The sequence below is a fragment of the Chaetodon trifascialis genome, chromosome 17 (genome assembly GCF_039877785.1).
Source record: "Chaetodon trifascialis isolate fChaTrf1 chromosome 17, fChaTrf1.hap1, whole genome shotgun sequence".
NCBI classification, from domain to species: Eukaryota; Metazoa; Chordata; class Actinopteri; order Chaetodontiformes; family Chaetodontidae; genus Chaetodon; species Chaetodon trifascialis.
In genome coordinates, this window is record NC_092072.1 from 12384620 (window position 1) to 12402776 (window position 18157).

The 18157-nt window shown below is 42.2% G+C and overlaps 2 protein-coding genes across 4 annotated transcripts; both read right to left on the minus strand.

The window, feature by feature from the left end:
* Positions 1-61: 61 nt before the first annotated feature.
* LOC139345859 (uncharacterized) lies at positions 62-9530 on the minus strand. Of its 2 annotated transcripts, XM_070984720.1 has the most exons (13): positions 8935-9530; positions 8456-8524; positions 6462-6486; positions 3723-3809; positions 3491-3630; positions 3255-3374; positions 3111-3156; positions 1883-2837; positions 1604-1724; positions 1442-1507; positions 1254-1355; positions 880-1150; positions 62-741 (listed from the first exon to the last, which is right to left on the minus strand). In XM_070984720.1, the coding sequence occupies exons 1-13, from the start codon at positions 8986-8988 to the stop codon at positions 485-487; spliced, it is 2313 nt and encodes a 770-aa protein (XP_070840821.1). In that variant the 5' UTR covers positions 8989-9530; the 3' UTR covers positions 62-484. The 2 variants fall into 2 exon arrangements, with proteins under 2 accessions (XP_070840821.1, XP_070840822.1); XM_070984721.1 differs by lacking the exon at positions 6462-6486 and having other exon boundaries at positions 284-741; positions 8935-9161.
* A 917-nt stretch (positions 9531-10447) lies between these two features.
* On the minus strand, positions 10448-17745 carry LOC139346251 (regulation of nuclear pre-mRNA domain-containing protein 1A-like). Of its 2 annotated transcripts, none has more exons than XM_070985237.1 (7): positions 17362-17745; positions 14819-14948; positions 14363-14469; positions 14071-14165; positions 13710-13836; positions 12936-13111; positions 10448-11484 (listed from the first exon to the last, which is right to left on the minus strand). In XM_070985237.1, the coding sequence occupies exons 1-7, from the start codon at positions 17510-17512 to the stop codon at positions 11386-11388; spliced, it is 885 nt and encodes a 294-aa protein (XP_070841338.1). In that variant the 5' UTR covers positions 17513-17745; the 3' UTR covers positions 10448-11385. The 2 variants fall into 2 exon arrangements, with proteins under 2 accessions (XP_070841338.1, XP_070841339.1); XM_070985238.1 differs by having other exon boundaries at positions 14819-14890; positions 17362-17564.
* Between the last annotated feature and the right edge of the window lie 412 nt (positions 17746-18157).

An 18157-nucleotide genomic window follows, 5' to 3' on the forward strand; every position in this document is an offset into this window, starting at 1 on the left:
TAAAATATATGAACGCTGCTGCTGCTAATAGTAATAATATTGCAGGAAGAATTAAAGATTTGGTAGCAAGATATTTTAATGTTCTCATTTGACTCTTAAATTCGACCACATTATTCACAAATGTCTGCTGTAAAATGTCTACAAACATCAGTTAGTTTCAGTTTAAATAAGATTTATTTAATTGAATGTACTACACAGTTAAGACTAATGTGGCAAAAATCAATCATACTTCTAATCTCAGCACTGGTGAAAAGTAATATGAAGAACTGACAGACATGACAGTTGCAGTTGACAAATGTTTTAATGTTTACATAATTGATTTTTTTTTTCAAGAACAAAATGTTTTACAAACACCTAAAGCAAATAACTGGCAAACAACAAAAAAGCTGTTTTACAAAAAAGTTTTACAAAAAAAAAAAAATTCACAGGTGTCCATTGAAAGTATGGATATTTATCTCTCACAATAACTATGGATATTTGATGACTACTTCCTTGCCACAAGCTCCAGGAGTGTGGAGGTGATTTTGTCCAGGTTATTTGAGTACCGAGCGCCTCGGTCTATCCTCTGCCCTCTACCCACGTGGAGGGGAGGTGCAGGAGAGCGGGAGTCCGAAAACTCCCCTGCAGCAGGTTGGTACCTCCGAGGTTGCATGGATTCTTGAAACCTTTCAGGATAGCGTGCTGGCTCATCTGGATGGGTAACACGTGGCATCCGAGACACCTCAGGCAGCCCAAAAACTTCTGAAAAATACAACAAGAACTTCAATGAAAGCGTTTAAATGAAGAATATTTTGTCGTCTGACTGAAGTGAGTATGAACTCACCCATTATTGTTTGGTATGCAGTATATAGAAAATCATTATGTGCGTATGCACTTTACCTTCATAACGGCTTCTGTTTGTGTTTGGGTGTCTGGGTTCCCCGCTTACAGGATGGAGCCGCTCATCAGGTGTGTGCTCACGCTGCTTCCAGCCTCTTCCTCTGTGATCTTCTTTAAAGTCTAGGTCTTCTGGTTGTCGAAGGTCTGAATCTTCTCTGAGCCCTGTCTCATACTGATGTCTTGGAGACAGCTCTGTGGCCGGCTTTAAGCTGTTGTAGTCCTTGGAGATGTTGTAGTCCTTGGAGATGGCCGCTCGACCGTGACTATTTTGCTACAACAACAAAAACACTACTTTAGACTACTTTAGAGAGGCAGAGAACTTAACTGCACGCTTAACTAGAAAGCCTGACCCTGTTGTGCGGGGTGATACATACCCCAGCTTTCTCTAATTTTTTGGACCTGAATTCTTTGAGAAGGTCACAGAGTTTGTTCTTCAGGAAGTCAGCCTCTTCTGCATTCTCAATTTCAATGTTTTTCTAGGGAAAAAGACATAAGATCCTTCAGTGAATGGTCACATATCAAACACATCCCTGCTACATGTGTTGCAAATACAGATTCATACCAGCACATCAAAGACACCCGCTGACTCACAGCCTCCTCTTTGGTAGCTTTCAGTATGATGTGGACCCTAAAAAACAACATCACTGCAGTTATACACAGAATATAAAATATTGGCAGGTTACTGGTTAATCACACCAATTGATCTAATTTCACATTTAACTACCTGTGATTCTGTGTACAGGACTGGGTGTTGTGATCCATGGATTTCAGGTCTCAATGGTGTATGAACTGGTCTGGGACGACAGCCGAACTTTGGATTTGGAGGACCATATTCATCTCTGAACCTTTAAGGGGGAAAAAAAAAAAAAAAAAAAAAAAATCACACGTCCAGAAAAATAATGCAAGATGACGAAAACACAAAGCATTCAGTCAAACAATGTAAAACAATTTCAAGAGGTATGAGCCAGCCAGTTTCATAGAGAGCAGACGCATTCTCACTCACATCTCCTTTGCCTTTTCCACCTCGTCTGCCATGGCATCAGAGAAGCGACTCTTTCTTTTTCTTTTCGACTGTCCCTCATCTCTAGTGGCCCCTTTCAGGAAGCGCCTGAACGGCTCTGGGATGTCAGACATGGACCTGGTGGCTTCCACTTGTCTCTGGGGGTTAAGGGACCCTGTTCTGCTCGGCCCAGAGTTGACAACTGCGTCTTCTTGATGTGGTTTGCTCGTTTCGGAGCAATAATCGCTGTTCATATTAAACAAACGGTCACGCAACCAGTCACTCTCCGTGGGTGCGGCAAAGCTCCTCCTCTTGGCCTCTGGTTCACTTGACCCCTGCCTACCTGCTCTATTCATACCATCATGTCTACCAGATTCCCGGTCCACAGACCACCGGCGGTTATTGCCTTCTGGATGCACCGGCTGCGAGGGCTGATACTCGGCAGAACGAACTCGGCCACGCCTAACTTCCTCAGAGTAGAACTCCTTCAGCAGATCTCTTTCTGGGTAGGGCCTTCTGCCAGGTGGAGTCTCCTCAGAGAAATACTCCACATGCTGAGCCTGGCCACGGGGTACCTCCACTCTCGAGTCATACATGGGACCACCACCAGGCTCAAGCACGGCTCTTCTTTGTGGATCTTTAACATATTCTGCATCATACTCCCTACAATAATCAGGGCGCATGTTCTCAGGCCTGTACAAATCACTTTCCCTGTAATCTGCCCTCCGCAGTTCCTCTTGCATGTGGTCATTGCTGCAAGCATCCTCCAGTTGGTACAACTGCCTATCACGGTTCATCATGTAAGGTTCTTCTGTAATTCTCTGGAATTGGGGTGTACCCGAGTGCCCTGAGGGATACCGCCCTTGGTTAGTGTACTCATCTTGATTGCCCTTGAGTTGTGGTTGGGTCAAACTCTGAAAGATACCGCGGCCCCTATCTTGCCTCTGCGTTGGGGGAACTAGGGAAAAAGAGTAAACATAGTTTAAGTAAAATACAACAGTATGGCCTCAATGGCATGTTTTCTATAAATAGCTCCTTCACAGCTTCAGCAGGCCTCAACCATGTGCTACATGCAGCGACTCGTAAACTGTTCGACTTCAGGTGAAATTAGGCCCCCAAGAATTCTTCTGATTTACAGCAGAGTTCATGTCATCATTTGTTGAAAATAACATCGCATATAATAAATCTTATCAAATGTCTTCTGCTACAAGGAATCACAGTATGAGTGTACCTGCTGACATGTTTAATTTGCCCTCTTTCTTTTTTTTCGGCATCAGCTGAAAAACAAAAAACAAGTGCATTACTTTCAAAATTATTAGGCTGTGATTTGTCATATTATATTCAACATGTCTGGCTGCTGAAATTTTTGTCCCACCATTGGACTCCCTCGTCCATCCTGTCTTTCTACTATCTCTGCTCTGGCTCGTATGATCTTTCCTCCTTGGGATATTATGGACTGCTTATCCCAGGTCACCAAGTCTGGCCGTTTCAGTTCCTATATAAACACAAAAGTGAGGCGTTCTCACTTTGTACCACCTTCTACATTAGAAAACAAAACAGACACTCGGAAAGATCAACTGGACTTTTCTAAAAATGTTCACAATGCTTTACCACATATTTCTGCCGGTGTTTACGTCCAATCACATGACGGACCATTTCTGCGAGGTTCGCAGTCTGATGACATAGCCTACATGTGTATGCGGGCCCTGCTTGTGGATCATTACAAGGCACTTCATCCAAATAGCTCAAACCTAAGAAACAAGAGCAGAAAAAAAGCTAAATATGTATCAAATTAACATAGAAAAAAATGAAGCTTGTTCCAAAATTGTATGAAATTATTCACCAATGATGGGCTCATCAAGCTTAACGTAATCCAGATACTGGATTATGTCCTCAAACACTGGTATGGTCTGTTGTCTGACGGCAAGCCCTGAGAAATCCAAACACTGTCGGTTAGCAAGAGAAAATATTACAAAAGAGAGTAAAAGTATTTTATGTACAGTGCATGTTCCAACTCAAGTGCACGAAGCCTTTTTCATGTTTGCAAAATGAACTGCCTCACGATGCGCTGGATGTCATAACTATCTCCCTCAAGGTTTTTATTAGAGAATGATCCCACGTTCCAGCTTATGACACCAAATGTCATGAGCATAGATTGTTTTACTGTAGCGAAGCCAAAAGGGTTGAATTCTCCAGCTCAGATACTGTCATCAGAAATCTGGCTCCTGCAAATGAGTAACCATATGTTTTCATGTATGATCTGCAAAGTTTCACCTTTGAACACTTCCGTCTTCAAATTCTGCTCTACTTACACTAGCAGACAAGTCATCTCTGTGAGACAGACGTGGAGTGCAATCTTTTGCGTCTCGTGATTCTTTGGTGTTGCTGTGCGAATGTCCTCAGGTAAAGGAATGTTGACCAAGATGATTTCATGATATACAAACATTTACTTTGCAAAAAAAGTAACACCTGGTGAGGAATTACAGCCTTCGCCTCCTGTAACATCAACCTTATCACAAGAGCACCTAAATGCTGATGTTTAACCTACATTGCTAACAGTAGAGGAAAATTATTTTTCAAAAAACAATTTTTAAAAAATCCCAAAGTAGTCGAAAAACAGATACGCACGTTCAGTTGAATGTGCACGCAACAGCTCTTTGCTCAACTCAACTGAAATCCACCTTTCTGTGTTAGCGTATGCCACATTCAACAGGAAAAACTGGAACACGCTTCAGGCTGCACATTAGCAAAAGTGCACAGTCACTGTTTGGAAACATTTTTGTGGCTGTTTCTTTTACACATGCAAATAACACGAATGCAAAAGAAAAGATGGATCTAACCATCAGTCTGTTTGATGTGCCGGGTTGCAGAACACACTGTTGACATTTGGTGCGGGCATCGGCTTGCCTGCAGTGAAACCGCGAAGATGTTGGTGAGTGTTTGTGCACTCACTGATGTTCAAGCACCAGAGTGAGTCATGGAGCAGACAAATTTGGTGAAAGTAAGAAGTAAGTTTTGGGGCAGTCTTGTAGGTACAGGTGAGCCTGTGCTGACCAGTTTTTTTTTTTGTAAGTGCAGCCTATTTGAAAAATGGGTGAATTAACACGAAGTGTTAAACTAACAGGAGAACAGCAGAGGACAACCCCATCCAACCAGAATCAAGTCCAGCTCACAGAAGACCATTCATTGATGGTAGCTACCTTGTGTAAATGTAAAACTGTCCACAAACTCTCCCTATATGGGTGAAACAGAGGTCCTTATATATCGAGGATCGTTCTCAAAGCCAGCCAGTTGCGCCCACCAACTCCAAACTGACAGACTGGGGCACACGGTGGAAGGAGCCTTTCCCAATGCCAGCTCACAGCACGCTGAACCCGGCTCACCTGCTATCCAAGTCCCTGATGCCATTGTATCTGGGGCTGGTTCAAGTCCAGGTGGTGGCTCTATAATCATTCTCCCGCTGGTAAATGGGTGAGCCTGTCAGCCTAAATTGAGGTAATTTCATGCTATGCAATCAGTGACTGATTACTATACAAGAGGTATCTCATCCAAGTAGTTAATGTTGCAGAGTAACATCACAGAATCCCAGTGCACATTATGGGATTACAGCAGAGGACCCCAAGATAACGGTTTTTGTGCAACCCATAAAAGGGAAGGAGAAAAATGCTGTCTATTCTTCAGTCATTGAGGATTTTGTCCTCCAGACACTTTCCCCAGCATGCTTCAGCTACCAAGAGCAATCACTTCATTCCCCAAGAGGAGGTGCACAGTGGACCACCTGTCCTCCACCGTTAACAGAAAAACACAACAGGTCATCCATGCTGACATTTCAACTGACAGCAGCTCCAGATAGATGCACTCTGGCAAGCTTTGGCCAGGTTCAATACCCAGAATGACACGTCAATTCCAGCAATTCATTCATTACGAGATCTGCGTCAGTCTGGCAATTAAACATGTTGGATTTAAACAGCCGTTAAGCCATTTTGGCTCTCTGGGACACTCGGTGCAAACTCACTCTGCTGAAGATCTGACCAACATACATTTTGTGGCATGTATGTGGACAACCAAGCTTTCCACTAGTGCAATTGTGAGACATCTCATTCCAAAACCGCTGGCATTAATCTGCTGCTATGGCAGCCTCCACTCTTCTGAGAAAGCTCTTCACAAGATTTTGGAACCTGGCTACAGGGATTTTCTCCAGTTCAGCCACAAGTGCGTTAGTGAGGTTCACCGCTGATGTTGCGCGATAAGGCCTGGCTCGGAGTCGGTGTTGCCATTCATCTCAAAGGTGTTCAGTGGGGTGAGGTCAGAACTCTGTGCAGGTAAGCCAAGATTGCCATTAACTGGAACAAAAGGGCCTAAGCCAAAGATTTGTTTTGAGTTCATGGCCATTCTCAGAGGATACTGCCAATGGTCTAGATCTGATCTAGACTTAAAATGGCATCCATTACAATCAGGCAACAGATTAGAGTGACTTCTGTTACCTTTTTGTGTGGACCGCATTACATGCCAGAGCAGACAGCAAATACACTGAAGGCCAGAGAAGAACAAAATGAAAAAGCTGAAGATGACATCTACTTACCCGCAGCAACAAAGCCATCCTCTTTCTGCCAGGAACAAAAGCAGAGCAATAAAAATTAAGTCAAACAGTGATGGGTAAACAGGTAGTAAGAGGTCACCACTGCTTCAGACAGAGAAAGATGTATCATGGCAACATATTTTTTAAACATGTAATGGTTAACCAAAACCACAGCTCATTTGAGGTGCAGTATAGATACATATCCTGACCATTTATTTACGGAGTTAGATTTTATTCATAGTGAGTGTATGAAGAAAAAAAGCACTTAATGAACAAGGAGTGAGTCCTCCTGCATGTCAGTTTTTAAACAGTATGCTTCAATATAATGACATATATTGAGCCATCTTCCTGGGAGAAGATTAGATTAACTGTTAAAGACCATATTTATGGTGAAAATGAGTGTGTCTATGCAAAGAAGCAGTATCCAATTTTCTTCAACACAAGGAAACCGACCAAATGACATTGACCAAAGTTCAAGCAACTTTAGCTTGCATGCATCACGACAACAGTTGTGTATTGGGCTGTGAGGTCTGCCAGAAACGCAGCTGAACACACGGGAGTACTGTTGCTAGATGCTTCCCGTGTAGACACGGACAACGGCCTGAAGCTGCTGCCAAGCTGCCATTGTTACACAGTGTGGACAAGGTATTAACAACTGTAATGCTCAGCTGTCAAAGTACAGTCCGGGCTAATGCATCATTTGTCTTCCAGGCCTGACTCTCCAGGAGCACAGGAGGAGTGTGAAGTCAGTTGTCAAACCTTCCCACCAACACATGAATCCCCGGGGTATCTTATCCAAGAAGATTGTGACATTTACATGCACTTTACTTTGAAGTACAGCAGCTTTTGGTCAACTCAAAGCCGCAGCAGAAGATGTCCAGAAATCTTACGAGGTCCTCGGCTGGAAAGTTTCCAGAAGGAGTTGCAAGAACATGTTTCAGTTAAAGTGCAGGTAAGACAGAGGCTCAAGAACATCCTCAATATGAGACAATCCACTCAAAGGGCCTGTGAACAAAGTCAGAGAATCTCTCCCACAAAATACTGTTTCACAGAACGACAAAGGTCGCTTGACCAGATGACCGGACTCCATTGGAGATTTTCATCAGGTTTAACTCAAATCATACCAATATTCTGGTAAAGTGCAGGATTTCATGTTGTTATGTACAAAAACCACCAACAGGCATTCCAATGGTGCGGTGTAAGAAAGAACCATGGCTAAAAGCTGTGTTGTTGTAGCCTTGAGTCTCAATACTTGACTGCTGTGGGTGATGGCCACCAGAAAACTAATGGATACTTCAGAAAAGTACTGAAAAGAGACATTTTGTGATGCAACGCAGTTGCACAGCACATGTTTCAAAAACACAAAAAGCTGCTGTAAGTGCAAACTAGTTGTTTCCATCACAATTGTCCACATACGATGACGTGACACGATGAAACAAGTGACAAGTCGTATAGGTCAGTCTGACCTAAATGTGTTGTCATAAACTTACTGCAAGGTACACTCTTCAAGGACAGGGTGCTCCTCCAAAACTAGTAGGACATGGTCATCGTGATGGTCAAGACAAATTGTGGTAAACCTTCATTTTCCCTGGCTGCTTGTTGTTGCTAAAGAAGTGACCGATCACTTTAGTTATTCAGTCCCTCAGTCCAAGTGAACGTATGCGCCACATCTGAAGAAGTTCACTCAAGTTGTTGCTGAGATATTATGCAAACGCAGACAACCAGAAAGCCTGAAAAGAGTCCCCAGATGTTTCTCATGATTTTGAACAATAGTGAAATATCACTTTTGGATGCTCCTTCTTTCCTGCTTTTTGTTTTGTCTTGAATCTGAGGGAGACCTGTGTCTGACTGAAAGGAAAAAACAGCAAATCATGGTAAAAACACCAGTCACAGGTAAGTTCTCAATGGCCACTCAGGTTTAAGTCCTGGTAGGCGTTTAAGCTGGGTTAGTTTTCAACACAGCTTTCACAGACTGCATATTTGTCTGTGCGGTGTACCTTTATATGTCCTGGTGTAGTCAGGTGTATCTTGTACAAGGTCTCGCCTCTTATGGATTTATCACAGACCTGGATTGAAAGAGAGGACATAAATCGATCAGCATCACGAAGGCAAACGATGGTATGATGTTGCCATGTTAATTAGGTACATATCAATAAACTAAAGTGGTATTTAGTCTATCCTCATAGCTATAAACGGGAGTGATATAACAATGGCAACGTGTCTTAGTATAACGCAGTTCTGGTTAACAGCAACACAAACTACTTCCTCTCACGTCTGCGGTTTTGGACTGCATTAGGTATCACTAGGTGTTCCAAATTAAACTGAAAATGAGTGTACACATTAATTAAACGCTATGAAAAAGCCACACTGTATTTCGGTCTCCAACCTTGCATTCGCCAACTTCATGAAGTGCATGTATGCTAACGCTAGCTAGCATGTAAGCTAAGCGTATGTAAGCTAAGGTTAACTAGCTTACCCTGCATTCAATAAATGCAGCGTCCTCGTCGTATGGTGTTTCGATAATGTCCATCGTAGAATGTTTTAGACTTGCGTTAACGTTACCGTTTCAAGAAACCTTAGCGAACATGTAATTAACTAACGTCTGCGAACACGACCAAGCCGGTGGAAACAGTACTGTCAGGGTTACACTGTTAGCTAGCAATTTGCGGTGTTATGCTAGCAAATGGGTAAGAGCTTCCTATTGGATCACTACTGCATGGGCGATTATCGATCAGCTGGCAACAAGTTATTTAACCCGAACTGCTGCAATGAGTAGCTTCTTATTTCTTAAACAACCATGTCGAAAGACACATCCGGTTTGAGAAGGGTCAAATCATTGGCATGCATCAAGCAGAGAAAACATCTGAGATTGCAGAAACTACTAAAATTGGGTTAAGAACTGTCCAACGCATTATTAAAAACTGTAAAGATAGTGGGGAATCATCGTCTTCGAGGAAGAAATGTGGTCAGAAGAAAATCCTGATTGAGCGTGATCGGCGTTTGACAAAATCAAATCGTAGAAAACCAACAGTAGAACTCAGGGCTATGTTTAACAGTGAGAGTAAGAGACACACGCACAATGCGAAGGGAACTCAAGAGATTGGGCCTGAACAGCTGTGTAGCCATAAGAAAAGCACTAATCAGTTAGCCTAATCGGGAAACAAAAAGGCTTCAGTTTGCTAGGGAGTATAAAGATTGGACTCTGGAGCAATGGAAGAAAATCATGTGGTCTGATGAGTCCAGATTTACCCTGTTCCAGAGTGATGGGCGCATCAGGGTAAGAAGAGAGGCAGATGAACCGATACACCCATCATGCCAAGTGCCTACTGTACAGCCTGTGGGGGCAGTACTATGATCTGGAGTTGCTCAGGTCTAGGTTCAGCAACATTATGTGCCCAAAGATTGAGGTCAGCTGACTACCTGAATATCCTGAATGACCAGGTTATTCCATCAATGGATTTTTTTCCCCCCTGATAGCACGCGCATATTCCAAGATGACAATTCCAGGATTCATCGGGCTCACATTGTGAAAGAGTGGTTCAGGGAGCATGACACATCACTGACACACATGGATTGGCCACCAAAGAGTCCAGACCTTAACCCGATTGGGAATCTTTGGGATGTGCTGGAGAAGGCTCGCGCAGTGGTCAGACTGCGTGCCGTAATCAAAGCTAAAGGCGGTCCAACGAAATACAAGTGTGACCCTTTTTTGGTAGCGACTTTTTACCTGTATATTTATATTTTACAGTATATTTGACGTTATGTGTGGCTTTCAGCTACTTATTTACATTGGGCGACACTGGAAAATTTGTTTATTTCTACTTCCTGTGTGATTGTGCAGCGCCCTTGGACACTCACATGATCCGGGTCCCGAACCATCACGGTACAAAAACGAACGCACACCGCAGAAAATGTGCACATTTTGATGGATACGCCCCCTGTTGGCCAGGTCCTCACCTGCACTCAAACATCAGAAAGGACTGCAAAGATAGTGCATTTTCTGTTTATTTGGTTCTAAGAAGAATTTGCTTCATATGTACAAAAACAAACAGCTCAAGTCTGGCTTTGGAACCTGGGGCACCTATCAAGCTGTGTGAGGCATCTGCATGGCATTCAGTAGACATTAGGAGAAATCTAGGAAGCAGTATGATACAGTAAACAAGACAATGGACCCCTTTCCATCCTAACCATTCCACAAGCCGTGACATGGATATGACTCGTAAGCACTTACAGGTGTAACTCCCATCATATTTACATGCAAATTTGAATATGTACACTACGAATATGTACACACACCCCTCTGACAAAGAGGCTTCATGTAAATAATAATTACACACTTTGATTTGCTTTCAGGGACATGGCTTACTACTCAGCTTCAGAATATGGTTTCCTAATGGTTTCCCAAGTTCTCCACAGAGTCCATTATCACACTGCATAAAACATCAATCCAGTTGAAATAACGGTGGAAATGATCTATAACAGAGAGTTCAACAGATGCGTTTACAGCAATAGTAAAACAAAGCAATGAGAGAAATCATTATGAATGATCACACTAAGGGGATAGAGTCTGGTGCATTATCTTAAGTCACTATAAATACAAAAATATCACACCAGCATCACCCATGCCACTTTAAAGCTGTAAAAGTTCGATGGGCAGGGGCCAAAGCCTGAGGGGCATTATAAACCTTAATTTACAACATACCGATAACATACAGCACGAGGTAAATTCACAGACAAGGAAAAGAAGACTGTTAATAAAAGCCATGTGGATAAATAATCTGCTGAAGACAGACCGAGAACCACAGGTCACCACACAGACAGTTTCCAAACTGAGACTTATGACAATGTCACAGATCAAATATCGAAGAGATCTGTTGAGTTTCAGTAGCAGGAGGGGAAGGTGTCTGATCAGGAGGTGAAGCTTCAGTCAGTTTGAAGAGTTGTAGAGTCCTCCTGGAAGATTGTTCAGGCGTGAACGCAGCTCCTTGCGGACCTGGGTCACCCTCGCCAGTTTGCGTTTGTATTCCTGAAAAAGTCCACAGTGGAAAATGTCGGTCAGAGCTCAAATCACTAGGAGTCAGAATGAGTGACAGTGTTAGTTTTTTTAAATGACTCAACTGCAATATTTTTGGAGATTTTAATTAGAAAATGAATATAAAGACAGCATAAAATGGAAATAATGTCACAGATATGATAGGCTTGTGTTGTATTGTTCATTACATCTCAGGTTAAATACTTCCATCAAACATGGCTCATCTGAAAAAATATGTGAAAAAGGGTGTGTGAGCACGTCAGATACATCTTGTTTGGCTGTTACGCTTGAGCCCATTTGCCTCTGTCCTCTCTCAGTGCACTGAATGGATGACGACATCTGAAAACAACTTCTCCCTCACGTTTATGACTAACTTTGTAACTCCACCTCCAATCAATTGAAAGAATATACTAAGCAAAGGTTAAACAATTTAGCTTTATTTCACTTTAGAAAAGTTGTCAAAATATATCCCAGTGGCCCATAAAGAAATGAACAGCTGTGACAACTCATGTATATGCACCAATTTTTCACCCCGTCAAGATGTAGTAACATGACATGTCACTCAAATGTTTCATCTTTGCTGCACGCATGTGCTTATTGTGTATGTTTGCCGAACAGCTGATGCAAGCGTGTTGCACAAGAACACGTTTCCTCAGACCACAGGAGGCTTCAAAGGCTTCCACTGACATCACATGGACGAGTGTAAGCAGGTGAAATCATCCTGCTCTGTACTAAGATTCAGAAAATCTGCTGTCTCTTTTTGGTTTTGGTTTGATCTATAAGAACATTAGGATTGGCCTTAACATAACCATGAGCATGTAACTAGCATTTAATACTGTCATACAGACAATTACTGAAACTGACACTTTGTTCGATGAATGTACCACCAGGAGCTGCAAGTTACAGCAAAATAAAAGCACTCACAAAATCAGTTTTACTTTTTATTTTCATTTTTTTATTACAAAAAGACTTGATGGAGTGAAGACACAATTATGAAAAACATTATCCTCTTGGTGTCCTGCGGATAAAGGCTGGACAGTTATTAAGGATGGCTGTGAGAAAACAAGAAAGTCTGTAGTGAAGCAGAAGTTTTTCAACATCAATTATTCTGGTAGATACTTACCTTGTGGGAATTGAGTGCACAGTGAGTTGAGACTGAACTGAGTTAAATGACAAAGGATAAAAGAGCATGTTGTAACAGCAGCAGGCCTAACACTCAAACTGAAATCTACAGTCTGATTCTGCAACACAACAGGCACCCCAAGTATGCAACATGCTGAAATACACGAAAATAAATGTTAGTTCAAAAGGTTGACAGACACTAAATGTGTGAATGCACGGCTACAAAGACAGATCAACACGGAAAATCAAAAATAATGACACAAACGTGAGGCAGACACACATAAACAGTCAGTAATCGAAAGAGGAAAAAGTGATTTACGCACTTCAAGTTTCTGCTCATTCTGGGCCAGGCCGTCCTTCTGACTTTGCAGGAAGATCGTTAGTGTGCGTGTGAGCTGCCTCCTGTCGTCAATCTCTGCCGCCAAGCGGCCGCTGTAGTCTGCTAGCAGCATGCAGGCCTCCTCCACCAGCCGGGAAAGCCGCTCCCCCGATTCCTTATCTACAGCACGGACAGCAGAGCAGAGCGCAATGCTTAAACACAACCAGACGGTTCAACTGGAGGTCAATCAGTTGTCCATCGATACTGGTACAATGTAAACAACTACTGTACAATCACTGGTAAATCAAATATGGATTCCTCTGATAGATGAAGACATTTCAGCCTTTTTTTATATTTATAGTTTCAGTGTTTTGCTCAAGGGCACCGCTTTGCGGTTAAATGACTTACAGTTTTCCACACAGAGAGAAGTAAAACATTTGTAAGCGTCAGTGAACCATCTTTGAATATAAAAAAATCATCCACTCTATGGTACTCAGCAGTCAGCTCTGATATATCTATGTGTGCATGTGTGTGTCTGTGTGTTTGTTTGGTGTGTCTTTTCATCAGATTCCTCTCTCACCCACATCAATAACAAAGTAGCCAACATACATTAAAGGCTTAGGTATGCATTTGTTTTATTTGTTTCTTTCTATGGGAACTCACACAGAGCCTGATGAAGAACACCTCGGTTAACACCTAGGGTTGATACCTTGAGTCTTCTATTTGTGTTTGTGTGTGTACACACAGTATACAACAGTCTGCCGTGTCTGTCTCCTACCTGTGATCCTATGAAGCAGTGACGTGTCTTGCACCTCAGCAGGAAGGGAAGAGATGCGCTGACGCAGCACTGAGTCGCCAGAGGCTGCATTTTCCAGCTCCTGCAAAGCTCGGATTAACTCTGCTGTCTGAGGCAGAGAGAGGATGAGCAGGGAAGGGAGGTGAGAGGAGCAAAGATGGGAGAGAGGTAAAGGAAGAAGGTACAGTAGATGAGTAGCTGGCATACATATGTGTCAAATATGAACAATATCAGAGAAGCAGAAGAGAAAGGAGGTGTAACAACAAATCCATCCAGAGGCAGCTGTGGTGACTGTAAATGACCTCTATGTAGTAAAAACTATAACTATTTCTGTAAGCAGCACCTGTGGGGGCTCAGCTGGTGAGCTTTGGGAAGCAAAGTCCTCATCATCTGGTTGGATCTCCTCATATGACCTCTTCTTAGTCTTCTTCTCTCCATCTAGGACGTACAATAAAAGACAGAAAACATGACGTTTCCATTTCATTTGCGTTTTTGAACGCCTTATAAAAGCACTGTCAGTAAACACAGTTTGTTTGAAAATGGCTGCATTCTGTCCGAACCTGTGTGGAATCAGGCGGATGCTGAGCACTGCTGAGAAGCCCGTGCAGGTGCAGCTTAGTGTTGTGTGAACTTACACAGGACTTGTGAGAGCTGATCCAGCAGGTTGTTCTCATACACAGCTCTCTCCTGCCAGATGGATAAAACTCGACCCAGCTGTTTCTTACAGCCCTCATCACCATCTCTGGACGGGAAAACACAAGACAGAACAGACGTGGATGCTTTCAACAGCTTTGTGAAATTCAGCTGGTGTTCAGGCTGAACAATACAGGAAACAATGCGATTAGTTCTTCAGAGGGACTCATTTCAACGTGAACATATATACATATATATACACATACACACACACACACACACACACACACACACACACATATATATATGTGACGTAAATCAAATTTTTAGCTGCAATTCGCTTGTGCTAATCTTGACTACAATTTCTTGTATTGTACTGTACTGTGCTGCATTTTCCTCAACCATTTACCGAATTTTAGACGAGGCAGACTTACTAATAAATTGTAATATAGTCTGACCTGTAAACATGTTTGAATGCATCAACGATGACCGGTGCAAAGTCCTGGGTGAATTCTGGTCCTTTCTTCTTGCTGTTCTGAATGACATCGTTGGCCAAGTAGAGGAAGGTCAGCTTGCGTGATACCTGAGCTGCATGCATTCAAATGTACACAGACATATAACAGTGAGGCAGTTGGTCAGGATTTACAAGACTGAACTTTAAGCACCACAGTGGGTATCAGTGCACAAAGGGCGTGTTTTGATTTATGGAGAACACATTTTAAGATAACAATTAATGATCCATCAGTTAACATTAAAAAAAAACTACAAGATGATCACACCGTGAAAGCAAACCCATGTCTTTCCCACCAAGCCAGGCCAGTTTAGATTAAAAAGGTACAGACAGCTATCAATTACAGCTAAGAACACAATCTAGCCACTGACATTTAGTCACACCCTCATTCATTCAGGATTTTATTACACAAGTAATATTCACACGGCTTGGGTTTTATCCACCAACACGTATTTCATTTCATGTCATCTCGCAGTCAAATCACACATGCACATGTGTCTTTGCTGTTTTTGGATAGGTCACACTCAACACTGAGCTAAACATAAAGCTCCAGAGAAATGTGCTATCTCTATCCCCACTGTTATTAACATTGCACACTCCCTTTCAGTCCTCAGGCAAGCTCCTAAAATACGACATCCACTTGAGATATCATTAGGTTGTTGACTAGCTCCCTAAGGAAAGGCTTGCCACGATTAGCTACAACTACAGCAATAACTGATCCATACAACATGCTTTTATAAATGCACACATCAGCTCAGTTATACACTTACACTAGAACTAGAGCCTGCGTTTTACTGTTATGATTCAAGGTGATTAAGTTTTCTTACAGTAATCAATGGCAGGCTAGAGATCTATACCTTCCATCTGACATGCTTTGAATGGCTACAAATCCATAGGCCAGTCCTCACATTACATAATTACACAGCAATGTTTGACACTTTAGGGATTCCTTTTGGCAGTGACCCTTTCAAATAGTGTCACGTGTGATGTTTTATAGATTATTACGAACACACGGTGACAATGAGCAAAAAATCAAATTGTATATTGAATGTCAAATTGACATTGGAAATAATGGCTCATGATGTGTTTAGTAGTCAATGTGTTGTTGTTACACATCTTGTACCCCAAAAGAGATATTTTAAACTTAGATCAGGCTTAAGAAATCACTTTTGCTATAGTTCAAGTTTTCTGTCATCCCAGAGGAAATTCAGGCCCATCCCAGGTGCTTCAAACTATTGAACTAGTATGAATAGCATTGGCCAACTGATCACATTTGAGGTTAAGCTGTTGATCATCCTGACCCAGGACTGCCTGCTGTCCCACATGAGCCACCTGTTTTAGGTGTTCAATGTTCATTATGAGAGGAAACAACATTGACAGTATCATCTTTCAAGTTTGTAAAGCAAACTTTGTAACAAACAGCTACTAGCAGTTACTGAACAGCATCAACATTCACTTGAAGTTGTGTCCACCTGGTGAATGTAAGTCCAGTATTCACTGTTTTTTAACTCTGTTTTGGGTATCCACCAACTCCTGAGGGAAATAAGTGGCTCTTTAGCTGCTAAAGGTTCCACTGTGTTCACCAGCTAATTGCAACTAGCTAACTGTGTCTGTCTTGTTTGGTGCTTAAAATGTAGTGTAAAGTGGGGTTTTAGAGCTTTTTCATTTAAAACAGACGTCTCCTGTGCTTGAAAACAACACTGTGAGAGCATTCAGAATGAAACCACAAGCCGGACATTTAATCAATGAGCTGAAATTCGCTATACAGCTCAGCCAAGCCGAGGAGAGCTGCAGTCCTAATTCCCTGTACGAACATCCCCCTTTCATGCCGTACATTTATTTTCACGCTGTCATTTTGTGATTATAAATTATTGGCAAATAATTAAAGCTGCATTAATCAATTCCTTGGCCACCAGGGGACAGTAGAGCGAGCTGTAAACGCAACACTAATATGTTATTACCTATTAGAGATGTTATGGCAAACATGTTGACCAACACTTTACATACTTACACATCTCACAGATGTGGAGCAACATTAGCATTCATTATTGTTGTTGTTGTTGTGATTCTGGCCTCCTGAATAGCACTTTAGGACATACTAGGACGGCCTCATATCAGGACTGAACTATTGGGAGACTACCACTATCTTGTTTACGAAGGATACCATTGTGTGGCACACACTGTGAGACCCCAGCGTCAATTTCCAGAGTAACTTTATTAGTCTTAACATGGCTACCACAGATTAACGTACGACGGCGTAGATAACGTGGTTTCCGTGTTAGCCAACGTTGATGAGTCAAACCTTTACAGCTGTATTGCACCAAAGTTGTCGGGCGTCAGCTAACAACTTTAACGTTAACTAAATTCCATTGAAATTCACAGTAACACTGCAGACAGCTCCTGCAGCTAAAGGCTAAACTTGCTTGAGACTTCAACAATCGTGTTAGCGGTCTGTGTTACGGGGAACTAGCTAGCTCATGTCAACCTTACCTTTTCTCAGTTCGTTGAACCAAACATTGACAATGGTCCTCGAGTGTTTTCTGTGGTGAATGAGCCATAACGACAACGTCTGCACACTTTGCTGTGAGTTGCTAAGCTCGGATAATTTCTTTTCTAAAGCCGCCTCAGAGAAAGCTGACATCTTGAAAAGAGAGAATACGAGACGCTGGCAGAAGCAGCTTTAACGTCTCTCCCACATGTGTTGTCTACAAGTCAACCAGTCACTACAGGAGTTTTAGCCATTCAAAGAATATGTCGTACGCTAACCTTTCCTACACAAAGACTGGTTGTTTATGCTAACTTGCTACAGCCGTCCTCTCACTCGTGTTGCAAGCGTAGCTGCCTTGCTAGCTTAGCTTGGGGCAAACAGCAAGCAGCCTGTGAAGAGGTGTTTACGTTCCGTACGGCAGCTGTGTTGTGTTCATGTCAGAGGGAATTTACAGATTTGATTAGGAAAATCCACCTGGCACTTATCTATGACTAAGCATTACCTCTGATAAATCAGATATTTGAAGCAGATCATAGTCATTTTGAGGTTTATCCGAACATTTAACATTAATAGACAATAACATTAATTAATAGTTTTTGCAGTGTTTGAGTTCAGTGTAGGACTATAGCTCTGCAGTCACGTTACACCATTCTGGCCACTCCGCATTTGTGGTTATACCTCATGTTTGAGGACTAAAAGTTTAAAATCAAGAGCTTGTATATCTGTCCTCATCCTTAATTTCCCATCTGATGTAATGCAATAAACAATAACTCATGTACTCAGCGGATTTTGGGAATT

Coding starts and splice junctions, on each gene's coding strand:
- LOC139345859 (XM_070984720.1), bottom strand. CDS start 8,988: ATGGACATTATCGAAACACCATACGACGAGGACGCTGCATTTATTGAA. Junction 3,157..3,254: donor ATGGACGAGGGAGTCCAATG/GTGGGACAAAAA, acceptor TTTGTTTTTCAG/CTGATGCCGAAAAAAAAGAA. Junction 1,151..1,253: donor AAAAATTAGAGAAAGCTGGG/GTATGTATCACC, acceptor TTGTTGTTGTAG/CAAAATAGTCACGGTCGAGC.
- LOC139346251 (XM_070985237.1), bottom strand. CDS start 17,512: ATGTCAGCTTTCTCTGAGGCGGCTTTAGAAAAGAAATTATCCGAGCTT. Junction 14,949..17,361: donor GTTCAACGAACTGAGAAAAG/GTAAGGTTGACA, acceptor GAATGCATGCAG/CTCAGGTATCACGCAAGCTG. Junction 14,166..14,362: donor TCAGCTCTCACAAGTCCTGT/GTAAGTTCACAC, acceptor TGTACGTCCTAG/ATGGAGAGAAGAAGACTAAG.